The sequence below is a fragment of the Rhinolophus sinicus genome, linkage group LG03 (assembly GCF_036562045.2).
Source record: "Rhinolophus sinicus isolate RSC01 linkage group LG03, ASM3656204v1, whole genome shotgun sequence".
Lineage (NCBI taxonomy): Eukaryota > Metazoa > Chordata > Mammalia > Chiroptera > Rhinolophidae > Rhinolophus > Rhinolophus sinicus.
The window spans coordinates 194,765,252-194,781,833 of NC_133753.1; the positions used below are offsets into that span (position 1 = coordinate 194,765,252).

At 42.6% G+C, this 16,582-nt stretch overlaps 1 protein-coding gene across 1 annotated transcript in view; it reads right to left on the bottom strand.

The window, feature by feature from the left end:
• ADCY2 (adenylate cyclase 2) overlaps positions 1–16,582 on the bottom strand; it is a 348,589-nt gene that overhangs the window by 36,246 nt on the left and 295,761 nt on the right. Inside the window, exons 16-18 of the mRNA XM_074329098.1 lie at positions 14,405–14,542; positions 6,852–6,971; positions 1,523–1,692 (exon numbers count right to left, since the gene is read on the bottom strand). Of these exons, the coding sequence (XP_074185199.1) occupies positions 1,523–1,692; positions 6,852–6,971; positions 14,405–14,542 (428 nt within the window). The remainder of the gene's footprint in view (positions 1–1,522; positions 1,693–6,851; positions 6,972–14,404; positions 14,543–16,582) is intronic.

The following is a 16,582-nucleotide window of genomic DNA, read 5'->3' on the forward strand; positions in this document are numbered from 1 at the left end:
CGGGTCCCCAAAGAGTAAATGTCACCCATCAGGAACTTGCTAATCTCATTTCTTCTTTTGCTACAGCTGTGCAGCACATTCAGGAGCTTTCAATTTAATAAAGGGGAGTTAAATATCATCGTCTGCTGTGTGTAAAAATCAGTAACGGTACATTTAGTTAGGGATTTGATACGGGCTGTCTGGACACAGTACAGAAATATTAAAGCATGTTTGGTTGACAATTTTGAGAATTTATTGGAAAATTAACTTCTGGTTTCATTCTCATCTTGGCTAAGGAATCATCAAATTTCCTTAATACAATTATACGTTTTTGCCACCCTACTACCCTAAGCTTGATTACAGATTATTAGGACTTTATGGTGTGGAGAATGATGACAATTAAATTAGGTGAAGAGAAGGCAATGCAGTTGTGGTTCTGAAAGTGTTCTTATTGGTCAGAAACGTTTGCTCACGGAAGGACCCACTGTGGTTGACACTGGGCTGCAAAGGAGAAGTCTGTGGTTGTGCGTTCTCAACTCAAACCATCTTTCCAGAGCAATGAATCCTTGCAAATATTTGAGGATTTGCTTTACATTAAAAGAAATATAGAAATATTATGGAGGATTACTTAAAGCGCTCACAGGAGAAACATGAAGGCTGGTGGGTCCAGAAATAAATCTAACACTTGGGATAAAACATTGTTTTGCTGTTAAAATGTAAGATGGAGAATATCATGATGATTAAACCTTTTCTCAAGCAGGGAATATAATATTCATTAGAAGCTTATGGAAGCAATTTGATTACAGGAAACCTTGTATAAACCAAGTGAATGGCCCTGAGAGATTGTTCCATGAGCATCTAGTCCTAAGGCTGGGAGAGTAACAAATACAATTATACCTTTTCTTGGAAGTCAATTTCTTCATAGAACAGAGAATTGCCACAGTTGATAGAAGCTCTCCCTTCTATACAAGGGTATTTTAGGAACTTTCCCATATGAAATTTAGCATTATAACTCGGAAATACATCCACTTATTTTTCCAGTATTTTTGTGTAAGTCGAAGCAACTGTTCTGAACATGGGGGCTATTTTGCTTTACAGGGCACATTTGGCAATGTCTGGAGACATTTTTCGTTGTCGTGACTTTGGGTGATTGTGTCTGGCATGAAGTGGCAGAGGTCGGGAGGCTGCTAATTATCCTACAATGCACAGGGGAGCTCCTCACCCCCAACAGAAAATTATTCAGTACAAAACATCAATAATACTGAGGGTGAGAAACCCCGGATTATTCTTATCGATAGACTAAGATAACAAAATCAACTCTCTAAACCACTGCATGCTTTCTGAGCGTCTATGATAATACACATTCTACGCAATCTGTAATAAACACACACATCATCCTCTGAACCATCACTTGAAGGAAACTCTCACACAGTGATTAGTAGTGACTCTCTTATTGCTACTTTGCATTTACTCAACCCACACTCACGTTACCAATGTCCCCAGAAAGAACTAATGTAAAGAGGAGGAAGAGGAAGAAGGTTACCTCTCAAATAAGACCTGGCTGTAATCATCCAGGACGTGGGCGTGCGTGTGGAGAAAGATGGTGTTGTAGCCCACCAACGCCACCATCATGATCAACATTTTCAACTCGTAATTCACCCGCAGGAAAACCGAGCAGGATATCAGTCCCAGAATGCAGCTGTATATGAAGTACTAGAACAGAAAGACACGTCAGATGAATACTCAGGACCTCTCCTGACAAATGCTGAAGTAAGAATGAAAACTGGGGACCACCACCAAGCTCACAGGTTAACTTAGAAATGTGCTGTGAAACCAGATGCCTTTTTCTGCTCATGGATCCAGTGGTCAGTGCTTGAACACATTTGATCTAGAATACTCATTGCGTGGCTTGCTGGCCCAGCTTAGCATGTTTAATAAAAATAATCATGCACATTGTCAAATAGAAATAATCCAAAAAAATTTGGACATTATAAGCCAATGCCATTTGCTTCTTGAAAATGAAAATATGACTACTTACACATTTACAGAGTTTTTAAAAATTAGAGCATACAGAATCTTTTTTGGCCTTTTGTTTTTTATTAGTTTCAGGTGCACAAAACAAAGCACTAATTAGACGTTTATCATTTATATCCCTCACACAGTGTCAACCCCCCACCCCCATCCACTACCCCTCTGACATCGCACACAGCCATTGCATTTCCACTGTCTCTATTCCTAATGCTGTACTCCGCTTCTTGGAACTATATATATACATAGTTGACATTCACTACTGTTCAGCTTCAGCTTCAGGTGTACAGTGCAGTGATCAGGTATCTACACCATCCCTGAGGTGGTCTCCCTTATAAGACAAGTGTCCATCGGATACCCTACAAACTCTTTACAATGTTATTGATTACATTCCCCAAATTTACTTTTGTATCCCCGTGGCAATTTTGTGCTTTCTAATCCCAAGGGGGGGGGTGATAAGGGGGAAGGTGAGGGGATTGGGCTTTCTTTAATTCATTAAGAGGCTATAAATCACTATGGGTATTTCTGTTAAAAGCATACCAAGAACAGGCATTTTGTTAAAAGAAAACTGTGTGTCAGGGGGGCTATCTAAAACAGAAAGGATTTTAAAAACTAAAAGTTTTGACCAAGGTAAGTCAAATACCCTGGAAATGGACAGACACTGGAAGAAACAGGAAGAACCGAGGATGGGAAGAAGTGGGTCCTTGACATCTTTTCAGTTCATAGGGAGCAGCTGCAGGGGTTAAAGCTGCCCAGGGTTAACTTTCTCACTATTTACCACAATGGACAGGTGCAGTGGAGTCAGGATAGCCCTGGGTTCCATCCTGCTTTAGCCACTCATTACCTGAGTTACTTTAGGTCAGTGACTAGCTTGCCTGTGTCGCAGGGCCTTCATCTGTAAAATGAGGGTAATAATATCCTCACTGTCTTCTCAGGTCACTGAGAAGAAGAAATAATGCTCAGAGCCTGGAGGGACTAAATGACATGGCTGCCATGCTCTCAAAGCCTTGATTTGCTACATTACGGTTTTTACAAACAAGGGGTTATGGTACTAGCTTAGCATTCCTGGAACAGAAAAAGTACTGAAAAAAGTTTAATAATTGTAATAAAACATATATCTGATGGATGTTTGATAAACCCTGTCTTTAAAAACCAGCCCACTTTGTAAGCTACTCCATTTTAGTTTCATTACATGGAATAAGCTATGGATAAATTGCTTATTGTTGCCCTTCCAGCTCTTTTACTTCGCCAGCTAAGGTCATCCACAATAAGCTCTGGAAGGCTACCGATATTAGCTCATCAGTGCTGTTCTTGGCGAAGAAAGGAAAGTCAAAAAGTGAGCTGCAGTGGTCGGACAGCGTGATTCGTCCTTTATGTAGAGTCTGCTGTTATAGGTATAAACTGGGGATCGTTGTGAGATTTGGTTTTAAAAAGGATTCTGCTTCTAAAATTATGCCAAAAACCATTATTAGAATGATAGGTATCAATCAGTTCAGCCTCATCAAATGAAAAGCAAAATAAGGGGCCACTTAGATGGATATTTTTTAGGGGGGGATTGTAAAGGTTTCTGTAATAACCCTGATTAAACAACAACATGCCAGCCAATCCCTGTACAAACAGGTCTATGGCTTTACATTTTAAAATGCATTCCTAAGGCTTTTAAAAAGCTTTCACATTTCAGGACTATCTATGAAAATACATACGTTAATGGAAAATAGGCTTTTAGTCTATTTTCTATTAAGAAAAAAACTCTCTAGAATGCTTGCAGGCCACGCACGAGGTATTCTGGGAACTAACTAAAGGTAGGTTGGGACCCCGCAGATGCCACAGAGGGATGTGTGAATGAGGGAGAATAAGTCAAGAAAGCCACGCCAGAAGCCCTGATTGTCAGCCGTCAATACCTCAGGACGCAGCCCACCAGGGAGAATGGCCAGTGGTGGACTTCAGGCTCCCGAGCTGTTCTCTATTAGGGGAGAAGTCCTGGTGACCTTATTTTTATACAGGTTTGATACAGTTAATCTAATGAGTAGTTAAGAGTTGTACTCATTATTTATATGATAATTTAAATTAGTAATTATTAATATTATTTTAATTACTAAACAATATCATTCATTAATATTAGTTAACATTAAGTTAGCTAAGTGAATATCAGTTAATATAGTCATTGACATTTTTGATATAATTAATCAATGCACTCAACTGGTATTTTAACACTAAGGGAATAGCCACTGGTATCCTGGGGAATGCACTGAAGTCTCCTTTGGCCTCAGTTTCCTCACCTGGAAAATGGGAATTCCCACAGTACCTGCTAACAGGGTAGTTTTGCTGATGGGAAGCTCTAAGTGCTTGGTAGAGTACCGAGTGCCCACATGGCCAAGTTCCTACGGTTGACTTTGCTGGACATTTTTAAATGACTCTTTTCTTTCTGCTTACAGAAATAATACCTCTGATGTTAAAAATTAGGAAAGACACAAAGGACAGGCAAAAAAATAAGGGTCTCCTACTATCCCCAATATCCAACTTGAGGGTATTAATTATTTTGTGTATATCTTTCCAGGCTTTTTCTTCTGCTACTTACTATTGGCATGATTATTTTAGAAAATTGGTGTTATACTGTTTGAGGTGTTTTTAAATGATAATTTTTAATTAATAACTTATCAAAATATATATTTCTATGTCTTTTCTACAACATCTTTTGTAATGGCTGGATATGACTAAATAATAGAATTCATTTATTGAAACAATGGAATGTGTTCTAACTTTTAGGTTGTTTGCTTTGTTTTGCTTGTTTATTGTTGATGTTCTGCAAACACTTTAATGGACGCCCTGCGAGCTAAGTCTTCGCACCATTAACATTGATTTTCAAAATGAGTGTTGCAGGGTATAAAGTATGTCTGTGTGGATGCTTTCTGATGCCTGTTATAAATGGCCCTTAAGAAGATGCATCACTTCATCCACCCACAGCAGTGATGGTGGCAGTCCTGTCACTCCCCTGTCAGCCACAGGTGTCACATAAGATGGGCTTTGAGAGGCATGAGGTGTACTCTGTGCACATACACAAAGAAACTTTCCCTGTGTTTCCCAACACCTATGAAAGGGGAAGCCAGGATTTTCTGGGCTCCTTTGGGACCCCTAAACTTTTGAGTAAACAAAAGTGTTCCTTCCTGTATAGACAGGACGTGAGCACGCCGAGTACCTTGGCAAAGCCAGCATAATTCTGTTTCTGAAGTCTTATTATTGGGACAACAGTAGCCTGTTGGCTAAGATTTTAAAGAGTTGATTGTGTATTTTTGCAGGATCTTTTCAAAGGCTGAAGTAAGTATGACCTTTCCCCATCTTGGGTTTCTAGTGATTTGCTTCTTTTGAAAATCGGATATCATACAGACTTACCCAAATGAAATTCAGAAGGATCGTATTGCCTGCAGTGGTGCCACGCTTGGTGACTTGTTCTACCCAAAAATATTGAATGGAGAGATTCAAAAAAATACTTTGCCAGATCTGTTTTTCTATCCTGTGAAAAGGCATCTTTACTTTAAACCATTCAAGTGTCTTGTGAATGTCACATGGGGACAGTTTGGAGGTGTTCTCCTGCCACTGGCCTATGGGCCATGTGCTGCTAACGCCATCCATTCAAGGAGGAAGAGGCAGCCCACACCGTTAGTTGAAATCTTTCTCCAAAGAGTGCAGCTCCACACTGTCCACAGTGAGATCACAGCTGGTAAGTGCCTATGGGTCTCATCTCTCACTTTCCACTTAATTAATAACAAAAAGATGTGTCTAATCCTCCCTGGGCTTTAGTGCCTAAAATGAAAGCCAGGACCCTTTGGATCCAGGAGGAAACTTCTGCCATTCTCTCTTCCTGAGCCCACAGTGACCTCCTATGGACCCCGGTCAGATGCCTCTGCCAGAGTCACAGCCTCAGAAGAACACCAGATGCAGACGCCCCTATTCTCTATACACACAGCTGTGAGAGTCCCAGGAAGTGGAAATGGCAAGATGAGGAACAGCATCAAAGCCAAATATCAAGGGAACAAGTCAGTGAAAGAAAAATGAGGAAAGGAAATCTTTATCGCAATTGCTAGTGGGGTTTAAAAGATTGGCAGGACGTTTTAAAAAATACATATTAAATGATCAATTTCAGTCCCCCAAATAGTTCATTTAGCATTCTCTAAACTGACTATATGAGACAGAAATGGAATCGGGATAATCTATGCTACTTTTAGATGATTCTTCATAAAATGTAAAGGAGAGTATCAATATACTTTTTTTTGCACAATTCATGGACTAAAAGATATAAGCAGTAAATAACTGATTTACATCTTTTCACTTAAAAGACTGATGTGTTAGTAATTTTTGAAATTTCAATCTAGGCCTGTTGGGACATTGGTTACAACGAGTCAGTGACGATTACTGAGGATATTATCATGGGACAGTATTTGCACTCAAAGGAGAAGCAGGAATCCAAAATGTGGTCCTGCCATCACAGTGTCAGGGAGCTAACACCAATTCACTGGAACAATTAGCAAAATCTACGAGCAACAAACCCAGAAATTCAGACATATAATTGAAACGTCAAATGCTGGGATAATGTAGCAGTTAAGAGAACAGGGCAAGAGTTGTCTGTGAGAGCATTAAAATAACACCAAGTTTGCACATGGCACCTAACTGGTGCCAGTCAGCCAGACATCTCTCGTCAAAGGCTGGCATTTTTTAACTGCTGCGAACCTACTCAGGTATTGGCACCAAAGAAGAAAAGGGACGTCTAGAACAGATGAGAAAGGGGAGGCTATACCCTTCAATGGACTAGTAGCATACAGAAAGGAAAGAAAAACAAGCTTTCTTACCGGAAGGAAAAACAAGTTTTGTGCCCGCAGAATCGCTGCCTGGTTACTGGAGGCAGAAAGATTTGTGCTGGATGTGTTGGCAGTTGGAGGGATTGTTTCCTCTGAGTCGCTCAGGAAAAACTGCAAAGAAAATGTTTATTTTTCAATGAAGTAGCGCAAAGGAGACTGAAGAGTTAGAAGGGGGGTGCTAAGATGATCAGAGACCTGCTCCTTCTGGCTGGTAAGCAGGGTCACATGGGCAATGCGAACAGTTTCATCTCCTCCTTTTAGAAGCTTTGAGAATGTCTCCCGAATAAGCACATGACTATTGATTGTTGTGCTACACACTTCGTAGTGAATTCCAGAACTGCTGGATTGGTGTTTGGGAACACAGAAGCACCTCCGTTAAATATTAGATTAAAATGACAAAGCACAGGGCAGAAGGCTTCTTCGTTAGAATGACTGAGGCAGTCACCTGGCACACAGACACTCCACTCCCTGCCCTGAAAGCAGAGCCTGCAGTGTGTCTGCAGAGTCTTCACCATCTTGGTCCAAGCATTAAATGAGTCTGTGGAGTTTTATGAGTTTTTGGTTTTAAGAGAAAAACAGTTTTATCGGCATAATGTAATAACCAGTATCAACATTTCTGTCTATTATTTGTGAGTGCTTGGCCGCTCAGGGTCACGAGGGTTTAAAATTGAGAGGATGATGCTCTTAGGACTGTTGGAAAGGGGTCCTACTTAAAAAACAAAAACAAAAAACAAAACAAAACAAAAACAACAACGAAAAAACGTAATCTTGAGAAAATAGGTGATTAGGTCTTCTGTAATGGTCACCCAGAAGGACAGTCCACCTGTTAGTAAGGTAGGAGAATCTAAATCCTCTATCTGTGTCTCTGTCTTTTCTAGAGAAGCTATTGCACAGCCCGTTGTGACAAGTGACGGAGGGTCCGACACTTTCTGTACTGTGGCTCAGGATCAGAGGAACTGTCAATAAAGACAAAACAGAGAACCACTTGGGCCAGGGCCCTTTTACTGAAAGAAATTCATCTCAGCCATAAAAGTAGGTTGTGCTTCCTGCACAGGTTAGCCATACACACTCAAGGGTCACAAAGTAAAGCTTGCCTGTACGGTTTCTATGGTTGTTTTTGCTTGCTTCCTTCCTTTTGTTTATTTCCATTGATGGCAGAGTTCATGCCAAACACTGACACCGATTTACTTAGATAGATAAGGAGGCATTTATTTACTATATTCTTGGGAATATTTCCTCTCAGATTCCAAGAATGATACTGGATACCGTGATTCTACCCACTCTATCACATGGTAAAATCAAAACACTGATTTAAAAGATCAAAGAAATTGGGGTGGCCGGTTAGCTCAGTTGGTTAGAGCGTGGTGCTAATAACACCAAGGTTGCCAGTTCGATCCCCGCATGGGCCACTGTGAGCTGTGCCCTCCTTAAAAAAAAAGAAAAAAAAATCAAAGAAGTGTAGATTTCTTTATTTACTACCAAAGAATTTATCAAAAAAGTCACAACCCCTGGTTGAACTGTAAATATGCTAATTCTTTGAAAAAGTCATATCAGGAAAAACAAAAACAAAAACATTGGTTAGTAAAGTTACATAGATTTCGAGTGTATAATTCTATAATACTTCATCTATATATCGCATTGTGTGTTCATCCCCAGACTCAGGTCCTTCCATCACCATATATTGGATCCCTTTAACCCTCCTCTACCTCCCCCCCACCCCCTTTACCCTCTAGTAATCACTAAACTGTTGTCTGTGTCTATGAGTTTTTGTTTGCAAAAACTTCCTGATTATATCACCTCATAGAGAAAATAAATTCTTGCTGCACAATGAGTAGACACATATCCTGTGAAAACTTTGTCTTGTAAGGAGGCTGTACAAGAAATATGATGGTTTGAGTTTGAAAAACAGTAAGAACTTCTATCCCCAGACCTAACAAAACTTCCGCAACCGCCTTTGGCTGCTTTTCCTAGCACTTGTTAACTACCTGTAAAATCTAGAAACTTCCTTCTATGTGGCGTCACACTACAATTTTGAATCAGTTCCCCCATTCTGTCTTCTTGGTCACTTTAAAAATAACAAAAGAAAAGCACAGTTAAGAGGAGCCTTTCTCATCCTCAGGTGTCCTCTCTCACCAGGAGGCCCTGGTCGCCATCAGAGCTGGAACCAAAGAGACCTTATTCGTTTTGTGTTTGCCCTGGGCTCTTAGAGTGGAAATGAGCTTGTTCCTACTGGAGTTTTTTCTAATGCATTTGCCTCCAGAAAGACCTCAGTGCCTTTTGACAATGGCCAGGGTTTTCCCTACTTCCTGCTGCTCTTTCCTGAACGAAACTCATTCTAACTACTTACCTTTCCCACTGAACTTCGAAGGAAAATGGAATTCTGGTTCACACTACGGTTCCTTGGAACCTCAGATCGTCAACGTGATCACTTTCAAGTGTAAAAGATCCAGGCGGAAATATTTCTACTTTGCTGGTAATAATTCTACAGAATACCTGAATCCTTAACACTGTTACGTTTCAGTTTTAGTGGTGACTTTTTCTTTTCATGTCTTGGATCTGTTTTTGTTCCTATAATACAGACACTCGATTTTTGTGAGGGGGAATAATACGTGGTTTTGTATAAATGTGTTCTCAGTGTGGTGTTATTTTGGAAAAAATGAAGAGGGAGTTTTGGGAGATTGGAGAAAATTGTTCAAGAAGGCCTAACCTCCCCTTTTCTCGGTGAATGAATAGAACATCATTTCTGGAAAAAAATACAATAAAATAAGAAACTCATGTCATCCCCTATGTAGCCAGGCACATATTCGAGAGCTACTACTCCCTCATTCCTCTCCCTTCCAGGTTTAAGTGCCACAGATTGAATTTCTAATAATCAGAATTATTTGGGGTCCTCTCCGGACCCATCGTAATATTCTACAAACTTTGTCATAATTGCGGAAATGATATCCTCATCTTAGACACGATATCCTAATAAAATCCTAATGAACACTGCATATTTGTAGCTTTATTTCCCAATTTTACCCTTCGCAGGCAATGTAAAACATCTCAGAATCATATTTTTCAAACAGTGTTAAATTTTGAACATGCGACTTAATACCGTGCTCTCTGCCTGATGACATCAGCACATTTAGAAGCCTACACGGACCCCCAGTAACTGCGGCAGACTCCCTGCACTGGGCCTCACAGAGCCACACTGGGCATAGTGTCCTCTGGGCAGTTGCTCAGGCGAGGTTGCAAAATGAAGAGGGAAACCACATGATGACACTGTCAAGGGGGCAGAGAATTCAAGCTTCTCATGCATGACTCTAAACAGTCAGATGGACACGAACATGGAACAAAACATGCAGGTCATTGGCAATTTGACAGCCCAAACCCCGCAGTTGACAAAAGTCTGGATAACTTTTCCTCCACTTTTTACTGGGGTGTTTGGTGTCACATGGGTGAACATGAGGTGTTTAAAATGTCCGGTTAGAACCTCAGAATTCATTTCAATTCAAACTGACCTAAACGCTTTGTCATTTTCATCAGCACGTAATTAGATGTTTAAAAGGATCGGTCATTCCTGTTGACCTGTCAGTGCTGTGAAAATGTGGGTGTCGTCTTCCCCGAATGGGAGTGAGGGACCTGGGGGCCCACTTCCCTTGCACGGCACCCTGCTGATCTCAGTTCTGACCGGCCCTGAATCTGCCTCCACACCATCGGGTGACAGCGCCACTGCGTGGTGTGGCAGGGGACACGGGACCTCACATCTGCCGCACACACTCATAACTCAAGAGGACGGGATCCGAGCAGCTGCAGGGCACGCTCTGTAAATCCCCGGATGTGAGCAGAGGCCACAGCCTGACGAACAAGGCTTTCCCTTCTGTGATTAGTCAGAAACCATAAGAAAGCTCCACGGTTATTCCCTAGTAGGCGGGAAATCATTCCCTTTCTGCACCCAGTGTTGGCTGTTATACTGTTTTATGAGGCTTCTTTGAAATAAATGCAACAGGAGCATCTGATGGAAAAGAACCACTAATTTCCGGGCCTCAGGTGTTAAGGAAAACGCCATTTCTCCTGCACCGGTGGGGCCGACATCTGCTTGAGCGCTGTGAGTCTCCTCTTTCTCCATCACGAGACACAGGAGAAGGAACCAGCTTGTCGCTTCCCACTGCCTCTGCTGCCCCAGACAGGAGGTCCGCATGCAGGTGGAGCCTTATTTCCCCTTCCTCGAGGTCATCCATCAGTTTTACCCTGTCTCCCACATTCCTCACTTAGGGATGAACGCCTTTCTTTGTGAGGAAGGAAAGTGACTCTGGAAGACTTTTTCTGGTACTCAAGATGCATTTCTTCTCCCCAAAGGGATCACTGTTACAGTGGAAAAAAGTCACCTAAATGTTCACCTCGTCAAACGTTTAGACAGTGACCTAACTGCTTGCTCATCATCACTACTTATCCTACATGAAATACAATTAGCTTCCAAATCAGATTTGTGTCCCATTTAGATTCTGTCTTTTAAAAATTAGGTGATAAATCCTAGTTTTATAAGGTCAAACTGGACTTTATAGAAATAAATCGTTTCTCTTTCAAAGGGTCATGTGCGTACCCATTCACCCAATCATTCTTTCATTTAGTAACTATTAAATCACCAGTCCTTATACGGAAAGCGTGTTCCTAAGACACAAGAGAAAAAGAAAGAAAGAAAGAAAGAAAACATTCTCTTAAGTGTGTGGATGGCTTGTGAAATGGTTCCCATAACTTGTAGGTGCTGCTGACGGAGGAGGTCAACTCTTAGGGAGTGTGTTTTATCGTCTCTGTGCCTGCACAGGTGAGCGAACACACCTTGAGGGATGAGGAGCCTTGATTATAAGGGTGCTGTGGCCGTCACGCCTCGTTCAGGCAACCGGACACGTTGTGGCTGTTAGAACCTCTCAGAACTCCAGCTAGGCCATCCTGTTAGCCTTCCAGAGTGTTCTGCCCCGACTCTTCATGGTGGAGCTGACTTCTGACCCAGCTGTCTCCGTCTTGCAGCTTTAATGTCCAAAACTCCTCACAGAGCTGGGCATCACTCCTGGAGGGCTGGATCTGGGAGCAGGGTGGGCACGACTGCACACATGCATGTTCCCAGGACCAGCACGAGGAATGCAGTTTAGGAAACACACTCATGTTTCTACAGGCTCTCGCCCCTGCCATTTGCCTCTCTGTGCATCTCCCTCCCTGTGATGCTTCCACAGCCTGACAAGAACCATAACACTACTGGGCAGGAAGTTCAGTGTCCTAATGGTTGGTAATACACATGCTGCCGGATGTCCGGGAAAGCCCTTCCTGTCTCAGTCTTAAGTCCCTCACTCAGGTTCCCCCTCCCCCATGCTGATGACAGCTCTGGGGCCACCTTGAAAACCCCGTTGGGTCGTCACACAGAAAGCACACAGCAGATCAGTCTGGGCCCCTGACAAGCACATGCCTCAAGCTGACCGATGCAAATCTCCACTTGAGCCCTTGCATTTTAACATCCCTCTAGAGCAGGAAATACTTGTTGTGTAGACATGGCACTGTTTCCCAGCTGTTCCCCACTCAGTTTTGATTGAGGGCTTGTTGGAAATAAACAATGTCATGGTCCAGGTACGCCTGAGACCTAGAAGACAGGCCCCCACTCCCGGAGGGGGGATTCATCATTCCTGCGGTAGGAAGACCGGCCTTGGGTGCTGTGTCTGATCAGGAGGGGACATTAGCTTACAATCACTCCCTAAATTTACAGAGGAGCTAGAAGAGGCCCAGGTCAGTGGAGACCTCACAGTGCACTTGACACATCAAGACAGCTCTACACAGGAAGGCAAAACCAAGGGCCAGGGGCTCCTAGGGTAGAGTGCTGGCTGCATGGCCTTGACTGCTGAGCCCTCTCCCCGCAGGCACCATCGGTCCTAACTTCCTCCAGGGGCAAGCCTCCTTCCTGAGCTGACCTTTGAGATGACACAGTTGGAGAAAGGAGAGCTTGTGTTCACATCTGTCCCTGGGGAGGCCCACAGTAGGGCTGGGCCTCATGTCCTTTTTCAGGGGTGCTCAGGGAGAGTTGGGGCATGCAGTCAGGTGAGGTGGGGCAAACCAGCATGCCGTCCTCCAGCCGACCACGTGGGAAGACACAGGAATCTACACACACACATCTGACAGGGTAGGAAGTGGTAGGAGGAGGACACGCTGTGGCTTCTGTCTGACATTCCCTTTCCAGGTGTTCTAAGACAGACATCTGGGCAGGGTGAAGTAGGTGAAGAGGTCTCCAGCCGTGGCAGCTGGCACCCCGTCCATCCAGCTTCCCGCTGGAATCACCCTCCCCTGAATCTCCAGCCGTGTCAGGAGGCATGAACCGCTCTAGAGTACACTATTGAGGATGGATCCCAAGTAAACATTCACGGTCCTCAGTACTGCTTCAGCCTTATCTGTCACTTCTTAATATGAATGTTTGCCCTGTTTCTAGTCCTAGATGCCAAATGTCTTCCCACTGCTCATCTTTCGTCCACCATCTCCTGAACCCCTCCTCCTACCATCCTCGACAAGTCCGTCCAGCAGGCCCTGCTGTCCCTTCTCCCTGCCACCTCTCTGCTTGCTGCTCCTGTGGCCCTCAGACTTTACAATGGACTCACCAGCTGTCTGTCTCCTAGACTCTGTGCATGCCTGGAAGCCAGAGGACTATCTTTGGGTTCTGAGCATCGAACAATGTACCAGACACATGTTTATGCTCAGTAGATATTTTTTGGCTGAATAAATGCTGTCTCATTTATGAAAACTATGCCTTATCAGTTAATATATATGCTCTATCTTCTAGACCTGATTTTATGCTTCAGGAAGACAAGAACTGTACCTCATTACACTCCACAGTTCCACCAACTCATGAAGAATCCATATGAAATGTCGTGATGCCTTCTGGTTGACGGTGGTGAAGCCAGAATAATGAAAAGGACACGTCTTCATGTGCACTGATGACCTATGAGCCTATTTTTAAGAATCTACAGGTAATGATAATATCGATATAGTAAGAGCGACCCCTGGTTTACTATTTACAAAATGCCTGGTGCCATCCTAAGTGGGGCAGGGACATCAGCTCACTTCATCCACCTTGGCAGAGAACTGTCAGTTCTCATTTCTGAGAGGTGGAAACGGAACCTGTGGAAGTTTAATGAAAACTCTCCAAAATCACACAGCTGGTAAGGCGGGAGCTAAGGTTTGAAGTCAGACCTTCTGAGAGTAGGACAGCTCTCCCGCTGCACTCGCCTGCATTTGATAGTTCTGTTACCCCTAGGCGATTATGCCGCTGCCATTCGATGTCATTTCTGTCACCAGGAGCCACAGGAGCCAGATGGTGGGAAATGGCTGGAGGAAACTGCCTCTCTCAGGTGGCTTCTGCAGAAAGCATCCTTTTAATTAGTGAGGCTGCTTCTGCAGTGGTTGGATGTTGAATTTAATAGGCAGTGATCAGTGTCGCCAAAGGAGCTATGTGCATGGTTCCCAAATTCCACTAAGACAGGCATCGGGAGTGAAGAAGGCCCTGCCTGCCAGCACCCCTGACTCACCATGTTGAACACGGCCATGGTTAGAATGATGGCCGTGGTGATAACCGTGAGGGAGACCCTTGGCCATGGGCGGTTCGCGATGATGCCTGATGATTTCAAAAGCCACAGGAGAGAGGCGGAGGCCTTTTTGCTGCATTGCTAGGAAGACAAAGAAAGAAAGAGAAATGCACTGTTATTTTATGTATCCTCTCACGTTTCTTAATGACATTCAAAACCACAAGATGCACCCATTTTATTCACAGATTAACAAGTAGAGTCTGCCTCCACTGGGGGCCTTCACCAGGTCACAGACCTTGTTAAAAAGTATGTTGGCATCATTGTTACAAACTAAGAACAAATTCATTAAACATCTATGATAAATGTAGGGTGCACTTGTACGTCCTTTAAAAGAGACCTGAAATTATGTTTAAAACAATCTTCTGGTAAAGAAAAAAATGTCAGTTATTAAACCATTCTGTGGAATGTACTAGGCCTCAGATCACAGCTTTCATGAAGCAGTTATCATAAATTCAGCCGATTTCTGTAGAAAAGAGATTGATACGTAGCTAATCATAAGACTACAACTGTCAGATACTACAGAGTTAATATAATGGTAAAAGCGGTGTGATCACAACGAAACCCAAATAGAGAATCCCCCTTACTAGCAGTGATACACAGCATTTTTATTTCTCTACTTCTCTCAAATTTTCTTTCTGCTTTATTTTTAAAATACTTACACATATATATGTATATATGTGTATATATCATGTTTCCCCAAAAATAAGACCTAGCCAGACAATCAGCTCTAATGCGTCTTTTGGAGCAAAAATTAATGTAAGACCGATCTTATTTTATTATAAGACCTGGTATAATATAATATAATATAATATAATATAATATAATATAATATAATATAATACTGGATCTTATATTAATTTTTGCTCCAAAAGACATATTAGAGCATATTGTCCAGCTAGGTCTTATTTTCGAGGAAACAGGTATATATATATATATATATATATATATATATATATATATATATATACACATATATATATGTATATATATATATATGTGTGTGTGTGTGTGTGTGTGTGTACCTACTTTATTCTTAAAAATATAAGCATTGCAATATACTAAATGTCAATACGATAATTAAATCAGGTTCTGTAATACAGGATGAGAGGTGGTTAGAAGAGTAAAGAACCAGCCCAGTGGTCCAGGATCAAAGCCACACAGCTGTGAGACTTTCTGCAAGTTAACCAACCTCTCTGATTCTCCAGGTCATTCTCTGGTTTCTCCCAGAGCCTGAACCAGAGTCAGTGCTGCCCTGGGCTCTGAGCTCCTGGGTGGCCAGGAACCGACTGCTGGCTGGTGGCAGAAGGTTCCCTGGAAGCGGGGGAGGGTTCAGTGCATTTTCTCTACCAGCAACGTGGCAGGGGCCAGATTTGTGCCTTTGCTTTCTTCCCAAGAGCAGGGTTTGGATGGGGGTTGGTGGAGGCAGTAAGATGCTCTTTGATGCTCGGAGTACGCAGTAGCTTGCAGGGTCACATAGCTGGAGGACCCCCCCCCCCTCGCTGAGAATGCTACTCCTAATAATATTAATGCCACAATCCTAATCAGGTGTCTACCTGGAGGAGAAACTATAATAAAGTACAAAGATCAGAGGTTCAAATAGGTTGTCATAGTCACCCAGCTCAGGTCCCATTAGGAGATGACAGCATCTGGTTTGATTCTGGGAAATTAAGACAATATGTATTTGCACCCTAGTCCACTGGGTTTAGTGCTTTCACAGAAGAGAAAATGGTTAAAATTGATGTGCTGTGTCTGTACACAGAAATAATTATCAATAGATACGATAACAAAACTGTTAAGAGCAGAAAATTCAAAACTCTACTACTTTAGGAGAAATTTCAGTCTCGCTCAGATTCCATACCACAGTCAATTAGGTAAAATATTACCCAGTTATTACACAGACTTACTGAAATTATGAAATAAAAAGAGTCCCTTTGTTTAAAACGTTAGAACGACACATGACGATGATCTTGCCAAAGAGACTGTCTGATAGAAACATGCTGCACTCTGAGCAGAGGTTAGTGACTTACTGACACAGGTGTGCGCAGACACACCTGTGAATAGTTTTCTGCTCCTGCACCACGGTGGGCAAAATTACAAATTGGTGGCCCTAGGAACTACTGT